The 22230-nt window shown below is 34.6% G+C and overlaps 1 protein-coding gene across 1 annotated transcript in view; it reads left to right on the top strand.

Annotated features, from left to right (window-relative positions):
• Positions 1-22230, top strand: part of LOC148943871 (uncharacterized) — a 112748-nt gene that overhangs the window by 76005 nt on the left and 14513 nt on the right. Inside the window, exons 4-6 of the mRNA XM_089101268.1 lie at positions 2382-2494; positions 13418-14005; positions 16446-16636. Of these exons, the coding sequence (XP_088957394.1) occupies positions 2382-2494; positions 13418-14005; positions 16446-16636 (892 nt within the window). The remainder of the gene's footprint in view (positions 1-2381; positions 2495-13417; positions 14006-16445; positions 16637-22230) is intronic.

The following is a 22230-nucleotide window of genomic DNA, read 5'->3' as shown; positions in this document are numbered from 1 at the left end:
GAGAGAAAAATAACTCGTCTTTTTTTAAACTTGATTAGTTATTTTATGAGAAATATCAAGTTAGTAAAAGTAACGAAAATTTTTTGAGTCACGATAATTTTGTCATTTGTTTTGAGATTTTTAAATCTATGATTATCAAAAAATAAATAATAGTTATTGAAAATACTGAACAGGAAATGGTTACAGTGAACAGGAAACAGGTTATTAAGAATAACTTAATTACAATTAGTTGTTTGTTTTTAAGGTGTAATTCAAACCCTACAAGAAACTTATAAGGGGAAACTGTCGCTAGTATCGAAAAGAGAAATTACTAATGCCATCTAGCGTTTAGTGACTACGTTTGACCAAAAATTCTGCGAACTTGTCTTTTTAGGAACTTTAAAATTAAGGGAGGATAAAGGAGGCAGAGTTCCGTCGCCAGTTGGTCTACCGTCTTAAAGTCAACTAACCTACCTGGATTTTCCTAAGCTAACCTAGGTCTACATTGTTGAGACTGTATTTTGACTTTGAATAATTATTGAAGAAAATGCTGATTGCTTAATGTCAGGGTTTTGACAGCTCTCTGTTTCTCTTTAGTTTTACTGTTGGTTGTTTGGTTGTTACCTCTATTTACCTTGGTTTTTACCTTTATTATTGTTTTTATAGGATTGTGTTTATAAAACTTTGTTCTAGGACTATTATTGTTTTTAACATGGGCGGACTCGCTCACTGAGCCGAAGCTCAGGCCACGAGGGTCCATTGCTTCAACCCCCTCCCCCCGGAAAAGAAATAATCAAAGGTTTGGAGACTAGGCGAAAAGCACAGTAGTGGTACATAAGCTGTGATTTCACACAATACTCCCGAGCCTGTCTTTGGTTTGCTGGGGTTGAGATTTTCCGAGTCCATATTACGATCGATATAAAAATTCCAGTATTTCTAGTAAATCTAGTATTCCGAAATCCAGTATTTGCTCCCTATAGACAAAATCTATCCACAGAACGGGATAGAAAAGGATCCCCCCTGAGGGTGTTCAAAATACTCTTCCCCTCTAAAAAAAGACTAAGCCTAAAATGTAAAAAAAAACAAAATACCAGAAGGGGAGCCTTAGCCCCAGAAGTTCGGCGGTGCTCCAACCAAATGAAAGCGGGTATGTGATGGACGAATGCCTGAAACACGGAACCTCGCCTAATGCAACTTGAGATAAAGAGACGGTGATGCTACTAGAAGAATGGCTGTGAGGAAGGGTCTGGGTAGTCTAAGCTTCAAACACGGGAAGCTCTGGAGCTGATAGCCTTTTCGAGCAAAACAGGATCCAAGAATACCTAGAGAGAACTGAGGATCCTTAAATTTAATTTGATTAAAACTTGGGCTGTAACCTATCTTGGCTTTGGCAACAAAATTTGTTATAACAGTTTTTTAATTTTTAAATAAATTTTTCCAGAAATTAATAACCTTGTTAGAATTTGAAATTTTGATTAAAAAATAATTGATTAAAAGTTAAAGATTAAGAGACGGAATTGTTAAAAAGTTGAGATTTTGGTAACCGGAATTTATTCCAGAATTAATGTTCAGAAATTTGTTTGTGTAAATTTTGATAACCAGAATTTAGGAAGCATGACTAGGAGAATTTTAAAGATATCCCACTTAAGTCAACTCCATTCTGTTCACTCTAGTCTGCAAATTCTAGAGGAGGTGGAAAATTAGGTTTATAAAGCGGGTGTGGGAATCTTGGGCATTCAGCACAACTTGTCGTGAAAGTCAGTTACGTCAACTTTGATAACCAGAGTTTGGAAGCAAGACCGGTAAAACTTTAAAGATAGCCAACTTAGATCAACATTACTCCGCATAAACGTGTTCACCCTAGTTTGTCATATTCTAGAGGTTGTGGGAAATTTAGTCAATAAAGCATGACGTGGGAATCTTGGGCATTCAGCACAATTTTACGTGAAAGTCAGTTACGTCAATTTTGATAACCAGAGTTTGGAAGCAAAACCGGTAAAATTTGAAAGATTAGGTCAACATCATTCTGTATAAACAAGTTCACTCTAGTTTATAAAGTTTTTAGAGGAGGTGAAAATTAAGTTTTTTAAATCCTGACGCGGGAATCTTGCTATGCAGCACTATTTCTAACGAAAATTAGTAACGTGAATTCTGATAACCAAAATTTTCTATCTACACAGTTTAACTAAAAAAAATGTTCATAAATAATAAATAAAATTGTTCAATACTTACTCTTCAATAATTTAGCCACGTAATTCCTATTACTGCATTGCTAAAATTGTTTTTTCTGTTGTTTATTGTACTTCCAATATTATTTCAATTTTTAGTATTGTGTTTTTATTTTAGTATGTTTACCTTTCAAATTTTTTTCCTTATTTTATATTTGCACATCTATTTCTTAGGTGAGATTCTCAAAAGGGAAATACCTTGCAAGCCCTCGAAGATTATTGCCGGACTTGAGCCAGAAAACACCAACATCTTCTTTCAAGAATTAGGGCTCGCAATTGAAAACAAGGTTAGATTAAAACTGAGATGTTTATTATTGAGCTTGTGTTTTATATTATTTAGCTTAGTTATTTTTATTATTTAGTTTAGGCTATTTAGTTGTTGTAATATTTATATTATATTAGTGGTATATTATTGAGTTAGGAAGCCAAAGTGTTACTAACTATTTCCTCTAATGTTTTAATCCTTCATTTTAATATTGGATCAAATATGTGCTTTTTTGCTAAAGTTTTTGCACGGACAAAAATATTCTTTTTGTTTCTGTACGAAATGTAAAACCTTTTGTTTTGCGTTTGATGCCTAGATTTATACCCTTATGCATAAAAGTTTGCAGCACTTTTTCAGGTTTTAGAGAATAATAAAAAAAGAAAGTTAAGACATTCTGGGAATATGCAAACGAAATTGACGTTAGAAGGTATTTATAATTGATTCTTTTTTTATTGTTTTGCTGTATTATTTAATTAGGAAAGCTAAAAAGCCCTTCTAAATTTCATCCAAAACTAATATTTCTATATAACATTGGATCAAATATGCGCACTTTCACGCAAAAATGAGCGTTTTCCTTATGCTAAAACGTTTTACGTTTTTTTATGGAACGTAAAAGATGAAAAATTAAGTTTAAAAACACTGTGGGAATTTGCAGACGCAATTGACGTTAAAACTCATTTATAATTGAGTATTTTTTTTTTGTTTTGCTGTGTTATTAAATTAGGAAATTTAAGTAGCTTCTTTAAGTTTCCATTAAAATTATGATATTCCTTAATTTATTTAACTTAATTTATTCCTTATTTAACAGGGTATCAAACAATGGCATTTTCACGCAAAAGAGTAAATTTTACTTATGCAAATACATTTTGCGTCTTTCTTATTAAACGTAAAGCTTCTTTATTTTGTCCTTAATGGATAAATCTCTACCGTCCTAAATAAAGGGGTCTTTTCAATTTCTAAAAAAGGTAAATAATAAGGTTTAAAATCTTTTCGGGAATTTGCGAACCCAATTGCAATTATATAGTCTTTTTTATTCTTTTGTTGTATTATTAAATTAGGAATCTTAATAGATTCATTCTAACATGCGTGTTTTCACGCAAAGATGCATGTTTTTGTTTTTTGCATGTTTTTTTTTAATGCAAAAACATCGTGTTTTCTAATAAAAAAAAACTTCTTTGTTTTGCGTTCCATGGTTCATTCTCTACTGTTCTGCATAATGGGGTCTTTCTATTTTTTCGAATTTTAAAGAAGGTGAAAAAAAAAGTTCAAACACTTTGTTGGAATTTTTGAACGCAATTGACGTTAAAAGGTATTTATGATTGAGTATTTGTTTTTATTATTTAGCTGTACTGATAAATTAGGGATCTAAGTAGGCATTCTAATTTTCCTCCAAAATTGTAATATTCATATTTTAACATAGGACCAAACATGCGCCTTTTGACACAGTGATTTTGCTTATACTATTCATTTGGCGTCTTTTTCAGAGGCAAAGCTATAGTATTGCCTATAGTAAAGGCCATACGGCTCCAATGTTTAATTATTTTTTTTCCCAGAGGCACTTCATATGGAAGGGGTCGTCGTAGAAACTTCAAAGGGGGCTCATTAGATTAGAAATCGAGAGTTCTAGTGCCCTTCTTAGGGGTCAAAATTGATTGGAAGGCAACTAACAACCCTTCACGCCCACCATTTCCCCAAACACAGCCGATAAAAATTTGAGATGACCATATTGTTTAAAGTAGTTGATTTCCAGATAGAAATTGTGTTTTTTAGGAGGACACTCCCCCACAGCCCTCATGGCAAGGGTTGTAAGTTATGCCCTGGGGACATATAAGGTTTTTATAGAAAGCTTTGTCGTAGAAACTATTAAAAAGGGCTCATTCGATTGGAAATTCAAAGGGCTAGTGCCCTTTTTAATAGTCGAAAGTAATGGGAGGGCAACTAACCCCCCTCTCACGCCCATCTTTTCCCCAAACACATCCAATCAAAATTGTGATTTAGCCATTTTTTTCAACGTAGTTGAAAATTCAGACAATTCGGTCTTTGAGGATAACAACCCCTCCCCTGAGCCCTCAGGCCAAGGGTTGTAAGTTATGCCCTGGGGGCATATAAGGTTTTTATTGAAAGTGTTGTTGTAGAAACTTCAGAAAGAGCTCATTCGATTGAGAGCCCTTTTTAATAGTCGAAAGGGATTGGAAGGCAACTAACACCCCTTCCACGCCTACCATTTCCCAAAACACATTCAATAAAAATTTTGATATAGCCATTTTGTTCAACGTAGTCGAAAGTTCTGGAATATATATGTTTGAGCAGGACACACACCCTAGTGTCTTCAGGGAAAGAGTTAAAAGTCATACCCTGGGGAAAAGTATGGGTCCTATGGAAGGAATACTCGTATGAACTTCAGAGAGGGCTCATTTGATTGGGAATTGAAAGTTTTAATTCACTATTTAAAATTCAAATGGCATGGAAAGGTAACCAGCACCCCCAAACCCTTTTTTCCAAAATGCATCCGATAAAAATTTTGAGATAGCTATTTTGTTAAAAATAATTCAAAAATCATACATAAAAAATTCTGGTGTCAAAACAACCCCCCAAGGCCCAGGAGCAAGCGTTGTAAGTTATGCCCTGGGGTCATGTATGGGTTTTACGGACGGGATGCCCGTATTAACTTCAAAGAGGGCTTAATTGATTAGAAATTGAAAGTTCTAGTTCACTTTTTAAGAGTCAAAAGAGATTGGAGGGCACCTAGCCCCCCCCCCTCGTCGCCTTTTTTTCCTCAAACCAATCCGATAAGAACTTTGAGATAGCTTTTTTTAAATAGTTCAAAGACCATATAACGAAAACTCTGGGGTCGAGACAGCCCCCCAGGGTCCGAGGGCAGGTGTTATAAGTTATGCCCTGGGAGAATATATGGTTCTTATTGAATGGATGCTCGTAAAAACTTCAGAGAGGGCTCATTTGGTTGAAAATTGAAAGTTCTAGTTCAGTTTTGTAGAGTCAAAAGAGATTGGAGGGCAACTAGCTCCCCCCCACGCCCCTTTGTCCCCAAATGTATACAATAAAAATTTTGAGATAGCCATTAAGTTAGAAATTGCTCAAAAGTCAGATAGCTAAAAACTCAGGGAAATTGAAAGTTCAAGCTCGCTTTTTAACAGTCAAAAGAGATCCGAGGGTAGTTAGCCCTCCCCCCACCCATGCCTTCTTTTTCCAAACCCTTCCGATGAAAATTCTGATATAGATATTTTGTTAAAAATAGTTCAAAGGTCGGATAAGAAAAACCCTGTTGTCAATACAACCCACCAGGGCCCAGGGGAAGGCGTTCGAAGCTATGCCCTAAGGGCTTGTATGGTTCTTATGAAAGGGATGCTCGTATAAATTTCATAGAGGGTTCATTTGATTGGAAATCGAAAGTTCTAATTCACTTTTTTGAGAGTCAAAAGAGTTAAGGACAACTAGCCCCCCCCCCCTGCCCTTTTTTCCCCAAACCCATCTGCCACAAATTTTGAGATAGCCAGTTTTTGGAAATTGTTTAAAAAATAGATAACAAAAACTGGGGGCCCCGGCCCCCAGGGCCCGGGGGATAGGCGTTGTAAGTGGTGTCCTGGGGGCGTATATTGTTCTTATGAAAGGGATGCTTGTATAAGCTTCAAAGAGGGCTCATTTGATTGGAAATGGAAAGTTCTAGTTCAATTTTTAAGTCAAAAGATATCCGAGGGCACATAGCCCCCCCCCCTACACACCCTTTTTTTCCCAAACCTATTCGAAAATATTTTTATAATAGCCATTTCATTAAAAAAAAGTCTAAAGATCAGATAAGAAAAATTCCTGTGTCGACGCAACCCCCCAGGGCCCGGAGGCAGGCGTTATGAGTAATGCTCTAGGGGCATATATAGTTATTATGGAAGGGATGCTCGTGTAAACTTCGGAGAGGGCTCATTTCATTTTAAATTGAAAATTCTTCTTTACTTTTTAAGAGTCAAAAGAGATCAGAGGGCAACTAGCCCACCCCCCCTCCACGCCCTAAATGCGTCAGATACAAAATTTGAGATAGACATTTTGTTAAAAATAGTTCAAAGTTCAGATAACAAAAAACTCCGGTGTCGACCCAGCCCCCCAGGGTCCGGGGGTAGGCGTTTTAAGTTATGCCCTGGGGGCAGGTATGGCTGTTATGGAAGGGATGCTCGTATAAACTTCATAGAGGGCTCATTTGATTGAAAATTGAAAGTTGTAATTCACTTTTTAAGAGTCAAAAGTGATTGGAGGGCAGCTAGCCTCCCCCCACACTCCATTCATTTTTTTTACCAGAGGCACTTCTTATAGAAGGCGTCGTCATAAAAACTTCAAAGGGGGCTCTTTCGATTGGACATCGAGAGCTCTGGTTCCCTTTTTAAGAGCCAAAAGTGATCGGAGGGCAACTAGCCCCCCCCTTAAGCCTTTTTTCCCCAAATATATCTGATAAAAAATTTGAGGTAGCCATTTTGTTAAAAATAGTTCAAAGATCATGTAACAAAAACTTCTTTACGCATGGCCATTTCGTTCAAAATAGCTCAACGTTCAGATAAAAAAGACTCCTGTGTCGACGCACCCCCCCCCCCAGGGCCCCAGGTAGGCGTTGTAAGTATTGCTCTGGGGGCATATATGGCTCTTATGGAAGGTATGGTCGTAAAAACTTCGGAGTGGGCTCATATGATTGGAAATGGAAAGTTCTCGTTCATTTTTTAAGAGTCAAAAGAGATCTTTGGGCAACTAACCCCCCTCTCCACGCCCTATTTTCCTCAAACCCATCCGATAAGAACCCTGAAAGAACCATTTTTTTCAAAATAGTTCAAAGGTCAGATAACAAAAACTCCAGTATCGACACAACCCACCAGGGCCCGGGGGAGGGGGCAGGCATTGTAAGTTGTGTCCTGGGCCGTATGTGGTTCTTATGAAAGGGATGTTCGTATAAACTTTAGAGAGGGTTAATTTGAATGGAAATTAAAAGTTGTAGTTTATTTTTGCAGAGTGAAAAAAGATCGAAGGGCAACTAGCCCCTCCTGCCCTTCATGCCTTTGGGTTTATCGGATGGATAAACCTATCCGATAAAAATTTGACTTGACCATTTTGTTAAAAATGGTCCATCCATCAGATAGTAAAACTCTGGGGTCGACACAACCTCCCAGGGCCCAGGGACAGGCGTTGTAAGTTATACTCTGGCAATATATATGGTTCTTATAGAAGGGATGCTAGTGTAAACCTCAAAGATGGTTAATTTTATTGAAAATTGAATGTCTAGTACACTTTTAAAGATTCAAAAGAGACCGAAGGTTAATTAGCCCCCCCCCCCCCATCCCCACGGCCTTTTTCCGCAAACCCATCCGAAAAACAATTTGAGATAGCCATTTTGTTACAATTAGTTCAAACATCAGATAACAAAAACTCCGAGGTTGACACAAACCCAATTTTTCACTTTGATATTGTTACTTTGATACCAGTTTTGATACTTTGATGAACATTTTATTTTTTTTTTATAAGAGTTTGATTTTGAAATAAGGAATTTTTAAAAACTTGAAACTTCTTGCAATCAAAAACGAACAAAAATTAAGTTTTTCAAAGAAAAGTAAAGGCCATTTTAAACTTAAGCTCAGCAGATACAATTACCTGTTAAAATTTGAACTCAAAACGATCAGAAATTACTATTAAAGAATAAATGAAACCCAAAACGAACAGAAACTAAATAAACAATAATAGCAAAAAAACATACAACAAGTAATATTATAAATAAATAAATAGATCTTAAAGCGAGTAATGCTTAGTTTGAATATGAAAATCAAGCTTAAAACAAACAGAAATTAAATAAACAATCAATGCAAACAAACATACAACAGATACTAATGTAAATGAATAAATAAGTCTTAAAACGAGTGAAACTTAAATTAAATATGTAAATCAATCTTGAAAAGAAAAAAATCACTGCAAACAAGAGTTTGGGTATCACCTTCTTCTTTCTCTATAAAGTCTAAAACCTACTGCGTCATTGGCGCTTTACTGAAAACTATATGCGTCTTGAACAGTCTTGGAAAGTATAAACAATATTCAAATTGAATATTTGATGTACAGTGATATTAATCGTTGAAAGATCCATCAGTTCAAGTAATTATTCCACTGTAGTTTATTTTCATTTTCAATGCTGTAAGAACTGGAAAAGAAAATATTTGTAACATAATTTGTTTTCAGTTAAACGCCGATGACGCAGTAGCTTTTTGTTTTATTTATAGTTAAGGAAGAAGGCAGTATCCAAACACTTGTTTGTAGTGAAACTAAATTCGTCTTGAACAAATTTAGAAAGAACTAATATATTAAACTGAATATTTGATGTATATTTATATTAATTGCTGAAAGCTCATCAGTTCAAAATGTTACTATAATTTTAATGTTTATTTTCAATATTAAGTACAAAAGAAAATATTTGTCATAATATTGGTTTTCAGTAAAGAGCCAATGACGCAGTAGGTTTTAGACTTTTACAGTGAGAGAAGGAGGTGATACCCAAACTCTTCTTTGTAGTGATTTTTGTGCGTTTCAAGTTTTATTTGCATATTCAATTTAAGTTTTACTCATTTTAAGATTTATTTATTATTACTACTTATAGTATGTATTTGCTGTGACTGCTTATTTGATTTCTGTTCGTTTTGGTTTTAATTTACTCTTTAGTAGTAATTTCTAGTTGTTTTGAGCTTGAATTTTAATAGGTATTTCTATCTGCTGAGCTTAAGTTTAAAATGGCCTTAGCTTTTCTTTTAAAAAATTATTTTTCGGAATTTTTTTTTAAATTAATTAATGAAAACGTCGAATGGTATTGTTTCGTGTTTCTTGGATTGGTCTCTATCGTTCTGCATTCTAAAAACACATAGTTACAAAAAAAACATATATATATAAATAAATATACATATATATATATTGCATAAAGAGCAAAAAACTGGTAATTGCAAAAATATTCATATATATTTTGACAAGGGATTACAACAATTCAAAAATCTTAAAAAAGAAATCCAAAAGTTTGAAGCTTAGTAGAAATCGTTGTTAGAAAAATGTCATTACCGAATTAATTTTTCTATAAGTATAAGCAATGTCTTTCTAAGACATGAAAAAAAGTTGAAGAAATTTTTAAGTTCAATTCAGAATCTCTTAAGTTATAATATATTTAAAATATTAGTAAAAATATTTACGGTGCCTGACCAAAAATTTTAATTTTCTAATTCAAGCTAGGAAAATATCTGGAAATTTAACAATTAGCTTGATAGAATATATTTTTTGTTTGATAGAATCCACTTGAAACGTGATTAAGCTTACATCTTTGAACACAGCCAGTCATACAATGTCAGTAGGAAGACCCAAAAAACGGAAATTTGCAATTAATACAGATGATGATTCGATATTTTGACAGGATTACAGAATTTAAAAAACCTTAAAAAAGAAAACGAAAAGTTGAAAGCTTAGTATATATCGTTGTTAGAAATCCGACTTGCTCCAATAATCAGATATCTTCGAACAGATGCAGTATGAAAGGACATTAAATTCCGGAAAGAGCAAAAAACTGGCAATTACAAAAATATTTGTGCATATTTTAACAAGGGATCACAACAATTCAAAACCTTTAAAAAAGAAAACTAAAATTTTCAAACTTAGTAGAAATCGTTGTTATAAATTGGAATTTCTTTAATAATCAAATATCTTTGAAAAGAAACAGTATTAAAAGACATTAAATTTTGTAAAGAGCAAAAAACTGGTAATTGCAAAATTTTTTGAATACCGTATATTTTAACAAGGGATTGCAACAATTCAAAAACCTTATAAAAGAAAACCGAAAATTTGAAGCTTAATAGATATCACTGTTAGAAATCGGACTTGCGTTAATAACCAAATATCTTTTTGAAAGACATCAGTATGAAAAGACAGCAAATTGTCTGCGGTTAGAACACAAGCGACAATGAGAATCTATATATAGAAGCCTGCCCCGTGCCAAGTTCAGGGGCCCTGCGGCTGGTAATATAATCTCGTGATATTTTCTTGTACCCTCAGCCTTGTAATGATTTGAGGAATTGCAATAGTCAGATCTTAATTAGGTGAAAAGTAAAGTTTTAAAGTTTTTGGGGATATAGTTCTGTTAAAGCTATAAATTAAAATACGTAAAAATTAAAGCTAATTGATTTTGAAAACATCTGAAGTACACACTGTACAACAAATCAATACATAAAAAGCGTAAAAGTTAAAGTATTTTTCTGAATTTGAATGAGCAGTCAGTAAGGAAAAACAACACCTTTTCCTGTGTCAGGGTCGCACTTCAAGGTATTTCTTTTTAACCAACAGATCAACCATAAACAAATAAAAATTTAGAAGTATATAACAACGAGCCAGCCTCAGCATTGGCTGACCGTCTCAAAGACAAAGGAGAGAATTCTCCCAGGGGACTAGTCACCATCGAGAGCTATCGAGGACCCGTGGTTTGACTATGAAATTTGCTTAAAAGACAATAAATTTATCTTCCCCTGTGCAAGCATGTTTTCAATCAAAGGGGGTAGCACCACAGAAAACTTCAAAGCTGTCAAATTGCTCAAATGATATTTCCTTTAAGCTCATTTTAGTGTTTTCCTAGCAGGTATGTTACTACATTTTTAGGGGCTACCCTTTCCTGAATTTTAAAAAGAAAGTTCCGCTCCGTTTAATCGAAAAGACAAAATTCACTCTTACTGATGATGCAAATTCCATTAAAATTTCTATCTCCGGCACAAAACATGAAAAGTTAAATGGTTTTTTCAAAATTTCAGGTAAAATAGGCGTTGGCTTCTAGTTGTCTGTCGTTTATTCGGATCGCTTGTCCAAGCTCCATAAGTCATGACAAGATCGCCCAATTAATTTAGTTTGCCCCCACAAACTAAAAATGTCTTTAATGGACGAGATGGGGCGATCTTTTAAGGTATTGAATCCCCTTCAAAAATAAAATTTTTTTTTTCAATAAAAAAAGCTAAATATGTTAGTTTTACATACTGAAACCTATATCCCCCAACACAATAAAATAAAGTAAGAAAATAAGCTAAAGTAAAATTGTGTAGCCTACTTTCTCTTAACAAAGTTTTAAAAGTTTATCTATAAATTGTTTTGTACAATTCGTAAACAAATATTTAATTCGATTATTTTTTCGCTTTTTTTTTAATTTTGTGACACGTTTTTAATCTTAATAATATTATCATATTTGAACCCCCCCCCTTCCTTCATTGTTTTGTTTTGTTAAGTCACACCAGTCGTCTGTTTGTACAAGTAGACATGTCTGTGTGCCCCAGTCATAAGTCACAAGTCTTCTGTGTACACCTTAATCGGATATCGGGTACTTAATTCAGTCAGAGACATGCCAAGTTGTATTTTTCTTATTTTGGCAATACTTCAGTATTTCAAACTTTTTGGGTAAAAATGGTCAGTTCTTATTTTTGATTTATCAGAATTATGTTAATTTGTGCTCAGCTTCAGTCGTCGATTTGTTTGCAACTCCTTCGATTGCCACCTTTCCTGTTCTGTTTCATTGCTAGATTTTACAGCTTTTAAACAATCGTTTAAAAAAAAATTAAGAGACAGCTTTCATGGAACTTTCATTTAAACTGTGCACTTAATTTTTTTTTAGTTTAGCTTTGCTTGTATCATATAAGAATACTTTTGTACTAATCTCATAGGGAACTTATATTTTTACCAAAGTATGTTTAACCGAATTTTGCCAATACCAAGCTTTGCAAGAACAAGGAAATTACCAAGCAAATAAACTGATATATTTGATGCTCTATATGCTGCATCCATTTCAGGAAAAATAATTTATCTAAAAAGTCGGCATTATATTTGTTATGTAACATTTAAATTTGATACAAAAATCTATATTTATATTCGACACAGAAAAAAACATTGCTGAAAACTTAAGCATCGTTATCAGGCACCGGGTTCGAATACGGGTTGCTATCGAGTTCTACATCAAGCGTTGTTAGGGTTGCAGGTTCAACACGAATCCGCTTCTAAGTGTTTTGAGCTGCCGGGTTCTCTCCTTGTTTGAACCCGGGTTCCTTGAATCTTAAACCCTCAGAAATACCAGGTTCAAATCTGAGTTCTGCGTTCATTGGTGATAAATTTAAAAATGGTTAACCATCCTGAATTCACAGCCCATGAAGTTTTCTGATTGGGATCCCAAACAGTTGATTTTGAATTGAAAATCAAGTATTGAGCAGTAGGCATCAAGACACGGCTAATTGTAAAAAAAAGCCAAGACAGATAGTCCGAGCAATTGAGAGGGAAGTTCTATTCCTCAGCTTCAAGTATTTTCAGCTGCGAAGATTAAACCCTACGTTTTCCTCGAAAACCCGCTTTGTTAAAACGCTTGATGCACTAGACGAGAACAGCCCGTGCTCGAACCCGCTAAGACTGAAAACGAGGCTTTAGAAGAAAATAGTCTGTTTGCTTCAAGAATAGAAACAATCATAATTCTTGTCTACGTTTAACGCTACATCACGTGGTGCCACTTGTTCGGCCTCGCGTGCCATCCTCAATTTATGGAAAAATTACAAGAATAGGCAAAGATCTTGGAAAATTGTAGATTATAGTACAATCTCTAAATTTCAGGTTAGAGGTGGTAAGAGGCATGTAGCCTCTATGCTCTGTGTTACATCCCTGAGCTCATCCCTCTTGAGTAATACATATTCTCCTGGGAAAACTCCCAGCTGGGAAAAGATGTTTATTATACAAGACGCCTTTCTTTTTCCATCAGGACAGTGTTTTTAAATTTTTTATTTTAGTTTTCGTATAATGTTTTTTATAATATATTTATATTTTTTAAAATATAAAAATAATTTTTTATAACATATTTTCGTATAATATTTTTGTTCTTATGTTTGTTTAAAAAATTTACCTCACATAAAAAACTGTTTTTCAGATTAACACAGGAAAAGATGACACGACAATAGCCATAATAATGGAGGACGAAGAAAAAATAAAAAAAGAAAAAAGGGCAAATGATAAGGTGGATATTAAAGATAAAGCAAAGAAAGCTGAGAATAGGAACGGTAGTAAAGAAAAGCTTATAAGACAAGATAAACCATTGAAGGAAGAAAAAATAGCTAATCAGGCGACCCAGAAGCGATCTACAAATGTCAGTAAAAAGACAGTGTTGCAAGGTGATACAGATACGAAAAAGAACCTAAATATTAAAATGAACCAAGGTAAAAAGGTCTTAGAAACGAGGGGTTCTTCAAACAAACCCAAAGTAATAATCGAAAAGCCAATAAAGATCCACAAAACGTCAAAAGTATTGTTGAGTACTGAGCAAAAAATTGCCGAAAGAAAAAATAGCGTTGTCAAGCCTTCTGAAATCCTGGGCGAAGTGAGAACAAAATTGGGCAGTGGGATTGAACGGAAGAATGGTGAGAAAGAGAAAAATAAAGATGAAGTGAATGGAAAAATAGCTTTGCCGGAAAATAACTTCTTTGACACCATAACTGGAAACAGAGAGGAATCAAGCAAGGTACTTTTTGTTTACTTTTTTGACATACTTAGCATAGAGGAATGAATTTGAATTTATTTGATTCTAAATACAGAAGCCAAATCAACTAACTTTATAAAATAAACAACCGACAAAATAAAAGAAAGTGCCTTGTGAAAAGAAACTGTTTTGTTTGTTACTGCGTATGTTTTTGATCATCGAGAAAATCAACCTTTGGTATTTTTGGTATGTCATAAAATAACTAGCTACCCTCTTCATTTAGGTTGCAAGATAGAAATAAACAGAAAAATGACAGTGCTAATATTGTAACGCTGCATGTCTTTAAGAGGAAACGTTAAGGTCCTGTAAGGCTACAAAAGAATGTATATTCTAATTTAGCCTCCTTTATTTCAGAGTCCTTCTTTATCAATCTGTAGTCAGGTAGTGAATTAGATTCTTATTTCTTTTTGATATAAATTCTCTGTACATGCTAATGAGTCTGCTACTGGAGAACTCAGAGATCTGACTACAAGTGGAAGTTGCGTATTTGAACTGACGCTGTAAAGCAGATTTTCTCAACATGGGCTGCTATCAAAATTCCTTTTTCGGAGCTTAAAGTTTGGGTAGCTCTTTACTTATTAAAAGTTACCTTTACGAACTCTACCTTTAAAGCAGATTTTTGCAAGAGCCTCACAAAATTTTGCACTATGTATCAAAATGAATCCACAATATTCGGCTGAACGATCTAATTATAACGGTGTCTTCTTAGATAAATTCTTGAAACTAATGCCCTGAAAAATTCACTTTCATTCTATCTCAAAATTTTGCTTTTTTAAAATCGTTCCTCACTTTTGTGACTCTATGGGAAAGCATTTTCTAGTCCCCCTTCTCCTTACTCAGGTAAAATATATTCTGTTCAGCAAAAAATCATCTTCTTTTGTAAGATAAAAATAATGATCAAAGCAGATGGCGGAAATTGCTAAAGGATCAAGTTAAAAGAACGACTGCAAGTAATTAATATCTCTGCATCATTTTTGTATAGTCGCATGACAGATATTTCAAGTAGCCCACCCTTTTTCAAACTACTAAATTAAAAAAAAAACTAGTTTTTTTTTACTGAAAGTAAGAAGCGACATTAAAACTTAAAACAAACAGAAATTATTCTATATATGAAAGGGGCCGTCCCTTTCTCAAAGCCCTGCTCTTTACGCTAAAGTTTTTTAACAATTTAAAAAGTAGAGTTTTGACTAAGAGTCAAACTTTAGCATAAAGAGCGGGGCGTTGAGGAGGAGATAGCCCATTTTATATAGGCAATTATTTCTGTTTGCTTTTAGTTTTAATTTCGCTTCTTACTTTCAGTTATAAAAACTTGTTTTTTTAATTTAATTTCTGAACGTTTTTCAACTAATGCAGGTTCGAATTTGGTCGTTTGGAATGTCGGTATTTCTTCTTAGAAGAAATTGAGTAAAACATGCCATTATGCCTAAGAATATGAGGTTTTGGACCTTTTGTTTAGAATTATCACCCCTCCCCTCTTCTTCATAGGAATCTCCTCAGCCCCTCCTGATATTTCAGGAGGGGTGCGGTCAAACAAGAAGGTGTTAGATTTCCCCACCCAGAAAAGGGCCTTATAATGCAATTTCTCAAGTTTTTAATGCCTTTTCAAGTTTTTAATCTCTTTTAGAAAATCCCATTGACCCTTCCTCCCTTTTCTGTAAGGGTTAGATGTCTGTACAGCTCACATATTGACTTTTAGTCCATTTATTGTGCACAAAGCTGAAGGAGGGGGGACATTTTGAAATCAACAAAAATTGTATTTTTCTGCTTAAAATGGCGTCGATGGTGGGGTCCTTTTGATCAGTCTTCAGGTTTACTCGGATCAGTTTTATGTACAGGCAGTGCCGTACCTAGGATTTTTGTTAGGGGGGGGGCTACCCAAAAATCTTTACAAAACGCAAAAACTGTTAATATATATTTCTGTTAGTTTTCTACAAGTCAGAAAATAATTTTCGGGTGGAGGAGGGGATTTAAACCGGTTAATAACTTGTCAGAGGGATGTTTATAAATTATAAAGCTATTATATTGTTTTATTGTAGCCTCTACTAAATCAACATATATTGTGTTTATTTATTTATCATTAAGTTTACCAACATATATTGTGTTTATTTATTTATCATTAAGTTTATTTGCATTTATATTAGAACATAATTCTGTTATAGCCTTTTATTATTGCCTTTATTTAATCATTATATTTTATATTTGTTTATTTATTAGTATAATTATTATTATAGCCTTTACATTATAGCATATTTTTATTTTAGCCTTTATATTGTTGCCTATATCTATTGTATTATAATTTAATTGTAACCTCTATTTAAGGACTATATGCTTTATATTTTTATAATTATCTTATTTTATAAATATTTTCATAATTATTTTATTTATCTATGTAATAACGGATTCTTTTTTTTCTGTTTTTTAGTCTCCTCCTGGGAATTCATCAGATATTCGTCCTCTTTCTGCAAAGCAAAGACTCCGTACCCCATTACCTCTTGGAGAAACTTTTAGTGTCGAAGATAAAAAGGATATTCTTCCAGCAAGTCATTTCCTGGATCAAATTTTGAAACCAGAAGCTGTCGAAGGATCCATGGATTCAAGTTTACCGGATGTTGGGTAGCTTTCCTTTTTGCTATCCTTTTTGTATTTCTTTTTTTTTATACCTTTCTTTTTTGTATTTCCCTTTTCTAGAAATTAATTAAAAAAACTATTTATAAAAAATAACCTTTTCAAAGAAAACTAAAGAACTACATTAAACAAAAAATGTGCAAACATAAAATCGAATAATATCCGAAGCGTGAAACTACTATAAATCAGCATTGATAAACAAATGAAAACCAAAACAAGCAGAAATTACAATAAATAACCGAGTCAAACTCAAAACGAGCAGAAATTAACATAAGTTGGGCGAAAAACCCCTATGCCTTCCCAAGGCCAGAACGTAATTTGCACTTTAATGAAAAAATATAAATGTTCTTACTTTTATAACTTTAATAAATAAAATAATATTAACATTTTTATTACTAAATATCAGTATATGTATATTAAACTGGCAATGCACATTCATTTGTATTTTTTTCAATATAGTGCAAATTATGTTTTGGCCTTGGGAAGGCATAGGGTTTTGGGAAGGCATCACGAAAAACGCGTAAAAATTTGTTTATGTTCCTTTTTGTTACGTTTTTATGAGTCAGACAACATCTCGGGGGGGGGGGGGAAGGGGATACGGCCTTGGACCATAATTATTCTTTTTCGGGATCAGCGAAATTCTAGGCTGGAGAATCTACCCTAGCAAAGCAGAGATTTCTTCCTAGCTTGAACTTCCTAGCTTGTTAATTTCTAGCTTCCTAGCTTGTTAATTTCTTCTCGTTTTGAGTTGGCCTCGGTTATTTATTGTAATTTCTGTTCTTTTTAGGTTTCATTTATTTATCATTGCTGATTTGCGGTAGTTTCATGCTTCGTAGATTATTTGATTTTATTTTTGCTAATTTTTTTGCTTAATGGAGTTCTTTTTTTTTTTTGAAAAACTTAATTTGTGTGAAAAGTTTTTTTTTATAATTAATTTCTGTTCGTTTTATACTGACAAAGTCTTTTAAGGGAAGAAGAAAATAATACTTTAAATCTTTTCGTTTTTTTCAGACTTTATAGTTTGGTTTGCTATTTGTATGCTGGAGAAAAATTTTCAGCAATTTTTAACAACATACACCCTTTTAAAAATCTGGACACAAATAGTAGTTTTTAATTTAGTTTCATACCTCCTCTAGTTGAATTGAAGTGGAAAACTTGATACCATTCCCAACAAAATCTGCTTACTTTCTTTGATAGGTTGGATACATTTACGCTATTTTGACTTGGTTAAATTTTAAGAGCAGAAGTAGCCCCGAAAGTTTGAACATAATACCCTCAGTCGTTCTTGGGATATTGCTGAGATGCCTTATTGTGAATTAGCATTAATGCAGTGCGTTTTGATTTAATATTAAGGCAACATTTAGTTTTTAAAAATAAAGGCAAATGGGAGGGTTGGCATGGGAGGGCGATTAGTTGCCCTCAGATTACTTTTGACTGTTAAAAAGGACATCAGCCCTTTCTATTTTCAATCAAATGAATCCTTTTCGAAGTTCCTGCGACAATTCCTTCAATACGAAGTGACCTGTTCTAAACAACAACAACAAAAAAAAATCATACATTTTACCCACATCGATCTTTACTATTAAAATTTCAAGCCTTCCAATCACTTTCGACTATTAAAAAGGGCACTAGACCTTTCGATTTCCAATCGCATGAGCCCTTTTTGGGCTTCTACGACAACGCTTTCTATAAACACCTTACCCAGGGCATAAATTACAACCCTTGCCCTAAGGGCTGTGAGGGTGGTTGTCATCCTTTAAGACATAATTTCCAGAACTTTCAACTACGTTAAACAAAATGGCTACCTCAAAATTTTGATTGGATTTGTTTGGGAAAATGGTTAGTCGCTCTCCCATCACTTTCAACTATTAAAAAAGGCACTAGCCCTTTCAGTTTTCAATCAAATGAGTGCTTTTGAAGTTTCTACGACAACGCTTTCAATAAAAACCTTATATGCCCCCAGGGTGTAACTTAACACCCTTGTCCTGAGGGCTGTGTGGTGGGGGGGGGGTTGTTACTTACAAAGACCTAATTTCCAGAAATTTCTACTACGTTGAACACAAAGACCATCTGGAAACTTTCATTGTATGTGTTTAGTGGAATGGTGATCTTAAAACGGTGGTTTAGTTAGCCTCCGATCACTTTCGACTATTAAAAAGGGCACTAGCCCTATTAATTCCCAATTCAATGAGCCCCTTTTGAAGTTTTTACGACAACTCTAACTGTAAAAACCTTATACGCCCCCAGGGCATAACTTACAACCTTTGCCCTGGGGGCTCTGGGGGGTTTGTCATCCTTAAATACATAATTTCCAGAACTTTTGACGACGTTGAACAAAATGGCTATCTCGAAACTTTGATTGATTGTGTTTGGGGAAATGGTGGGCGTGGGAGGGGGTCAATTACTCTCCACTCACTTTCGACTATTAAAAAGAACAAATTCAACTTCCAACCAAATGAGCCCTTTTTGAAATTTCTACAACAACTTTCTATATAAACCTTATATGCCCCCAGGGCATAACTTACAACCCTTGCACTGAGGGCTCTGAGGGGGTTATTATACTAAAATACATAATTTCCAGAACGTTCAACTGCTTTGAACAAAATGGATATCTCAAAATTTTGATTGGATTTGTTTGGGGAAATGGTGGGCGTGAGAGGGGGTCTAGTTGCCCTTCAATCACTTTTGACTACTAAAAGGACACTAGCCCCTTCAATTTCCAATTAAATGAGCCCTTTTTGATGTTTGTATAGCATCGCTTTCTATAAAAACCATACATGCCCCCAGGGCATAACTTACAACCCTTGCCCTGACGGTTGTGGGGAGACGGGTTGTCATCCTTAAAGACCTAATTTCCAAAACTTTCAACTCCGTTGAATAAAATGGCTATCTCAAGATTTTGATTGGATATGTTTGGGGAAATGGTGGGAGTCGAAGGGGTGTTAGTTGTCTTTCAATCACTTTCGATTTTTAAAAAGGGCACAAGCCCTTTCAATTTCCAATCGAATGAGCCCTTTTTGAAGTTTCTACGACAACGCGTTCTATAAAAACCTTATATGCACCAGGGCATAACTTACAACCCTTGCCCTGAGGGCTCTTGGGGGGTTGTCTTCCTCAAAGACCTAATTTCTAAAACTTAAAACTACGCTGAATAAAATGGCTATCTCAAAATTTTGATTGGATGTGTTGGGGGAAAAGGTGGGCGTGAGAGTGGGGTTAGTTGCCCTCCAATCACTTTCGACTATTAAAATAGGCACTAGCCCTTTGAATTTCCAATCGAATGAGCTTTTTTTAAAGTTTCTACGACAACGCCTTCTATAAAAACCTCATATGCCCCCAGGGCATAACTTACAACCCTTGCCCTGAAGGCTCTGGGGGAGTGTCCTCCTCAAAAACATAATATCTATCTGGAAAACAACTAAGATGAACAAAATGGCTATCTAAAAATTTTGATTGGACGTGTTTCGGGAAATGGTGGGCGTGGAAGGGTTAGTTGCCTCCAATCACTTTCGACTATTAAAAATGCCACAAGCCATTCAAATTTCCAATCGAATGAGCCCTTTTCGAAGTTTCTACGACAACTTCTTCAATACGAAGTGCCCTGGTCTAAAGGGAAAAAAATAAATAATATATTGTGCCAACATTGTTTATATATGCCCTCAGGATATAACTTAAAACCCTTGCCCTGAGGGTTGTGGGGGATTGTCCTCCTAAAAAATACATTTTATAGTTGTGTTTCAACTATACTGAACAAAATGTTTAACTCAAAATTGTGATTGGATGTGTTTGGGAGACGTATGGGCGTGGGGGGGGGGGGCTATTTACCCTTCAAACACTTTCGAATATTAAAAACGGTACTAGCCGCTCCAATTTCCAATCGAATGAGCCGCTTTCGAAGTTTCTACGACAACTCCTTTGATACGAAGACCCCGGGTATGGAGAAAAATAATAATACATTGTGCCAACATCGTTCTTTACTTAGGCAGCGCTATTGCGCTGCCTCTGACGGTCGGAGGATCCATGGATTCGAATCTACTGGATGCTGGGTGGCTTTCCTGTTTGTTATCCTTTTGTATTTCTTTCCTTTTGTATACCTTTCCTTTTTGTATTTCCCCTTTCTTGAAACTGTCGAAGGATCCATGGATTCGAATCTACCGGATGCTAGGTAGCTTTCCTGTTTGTTATCCTTTTGTATTTCTTTCCTTTTGTATACCTTTCCTTTTTGTATTTCCCCTTTCTTGAAACTGTCGAAGGATCCATGGATTCGAATCTACCGGATGCTAGGTAGCTTTTCTGTTTGTTATCCTTTTTGTATTTCTTTCCTTTTTGAATTTCCCTTTTTTTGAAACTGTCGAAGGATTCATGGGTTCGAATATCGGATGCTGGGTAGCTTTTCTGTTTTTTATCCTTTTGTATACCTTTCCTTTTTGTATTTCCCCTTTCTTGAAACTGTCGAAGGATCCATGGATTCGAATCTACCGGATGCTGGGTGGCTTTCCTGTTTGTTATTATCCTTTTTTGTATTTCTTTCCTTTTGTATATCTTTTCTTTTTGTATTTCGCTTTTCTTTAAAGTAGTAAGGACATCTTTGATATCCACCTAATAAATATTTAATGGAACCGTTCACCTATAGTTGTGTCAGTATCATATGAAGAGCAAAAAGAGATAGTTTGAATATAATGAATATCTCTTCACTATATCTTTTTCCTATTTTTTAAAACCAGTTTTATTAATTTATAATTTAAATTTATTGAAATTATTTGATTTGTCTTCATAAACTTGTAAAGTTTAGAAGTACTAAGGACATCAGGTTGTATCAAGGGTGTGGAATCCAAGTTTGAACACCCACTCCCCCTGTAAATCGTAATAAAAAAGCATATTAAAATTTTTTTGATGCAGGTTAAAAAGTTCTTTTATTCCCACTGAAAATATCTCATCCGAACAAAAATTCTGGATACGGCCTTGCAAGGGCATACATATAGAAATTGCTTGCCCCCTGGACCCATTCTAGATCGATTCATTCCTGAAAACCGTTGCCTTCTAAGATTTTACAATTTTTGTTCAAAAGTATAAAGTTTTTGTATGGCAATATTACATTTTCGTCGATATTACTACCTTGAACCGTGAAAATAGATAATTAAAACTAATTAATTCCATATAGAAACGGCGTAAACCTACGGCTTCTTAAGCTGGCCCCCGAAGGGGGCCGGCTTATTCGGCAAACGAATCAAACTTAAATAATAAATTTCTCTATAAGTCATAATTAACCATTATTTTTTTTCAAGAATTATTCAAAGTCAAAATCTGGTCCGAAAAAGGTAGACCTACAGTAGTTGGGGAAAATTCCGGGATAGTTGAATTTAAAACGGTAGATCTAATGAGGAAAGAAATCGTTTCTTCTTCCCCTCCCCTGAATTTAAATGTATCTGAATAGATAAGTTTGCTGAAGTCTGAGGTAAAACATAGTCACCAAACGCTAGATAGCATCTCTAATTTTTCTGTAAGCCATAGCCATAACTACGTAAAGCTCTAAGACATAACCACATCCTAAATGCTTAAAATATCAAGGACAGTGAAAATGA

The sequence above is a fragment of the Artemia sp. Qi Xiang Cuo genome, chromosome 15 (genome assembly GCF_049724085.1).
Source record: "Artemia sp. Qi Xiang Cuo chromosome 15, ASM4972408v1, whole genome shotgun sequence".
Classification (NCBI taxonomy): domain Eukaryota; kingdom Metazoa; phylum Arthropoda; class Branchiopoda; order Anostraca; family Artemiidae; genus Artemia; species Artemia sp. Qi Xiang Cuo.
Note: the sequence above shows the minus strand (reverse complement) of the source record. Positions and strands in the feature narration are given on the sequence as shown.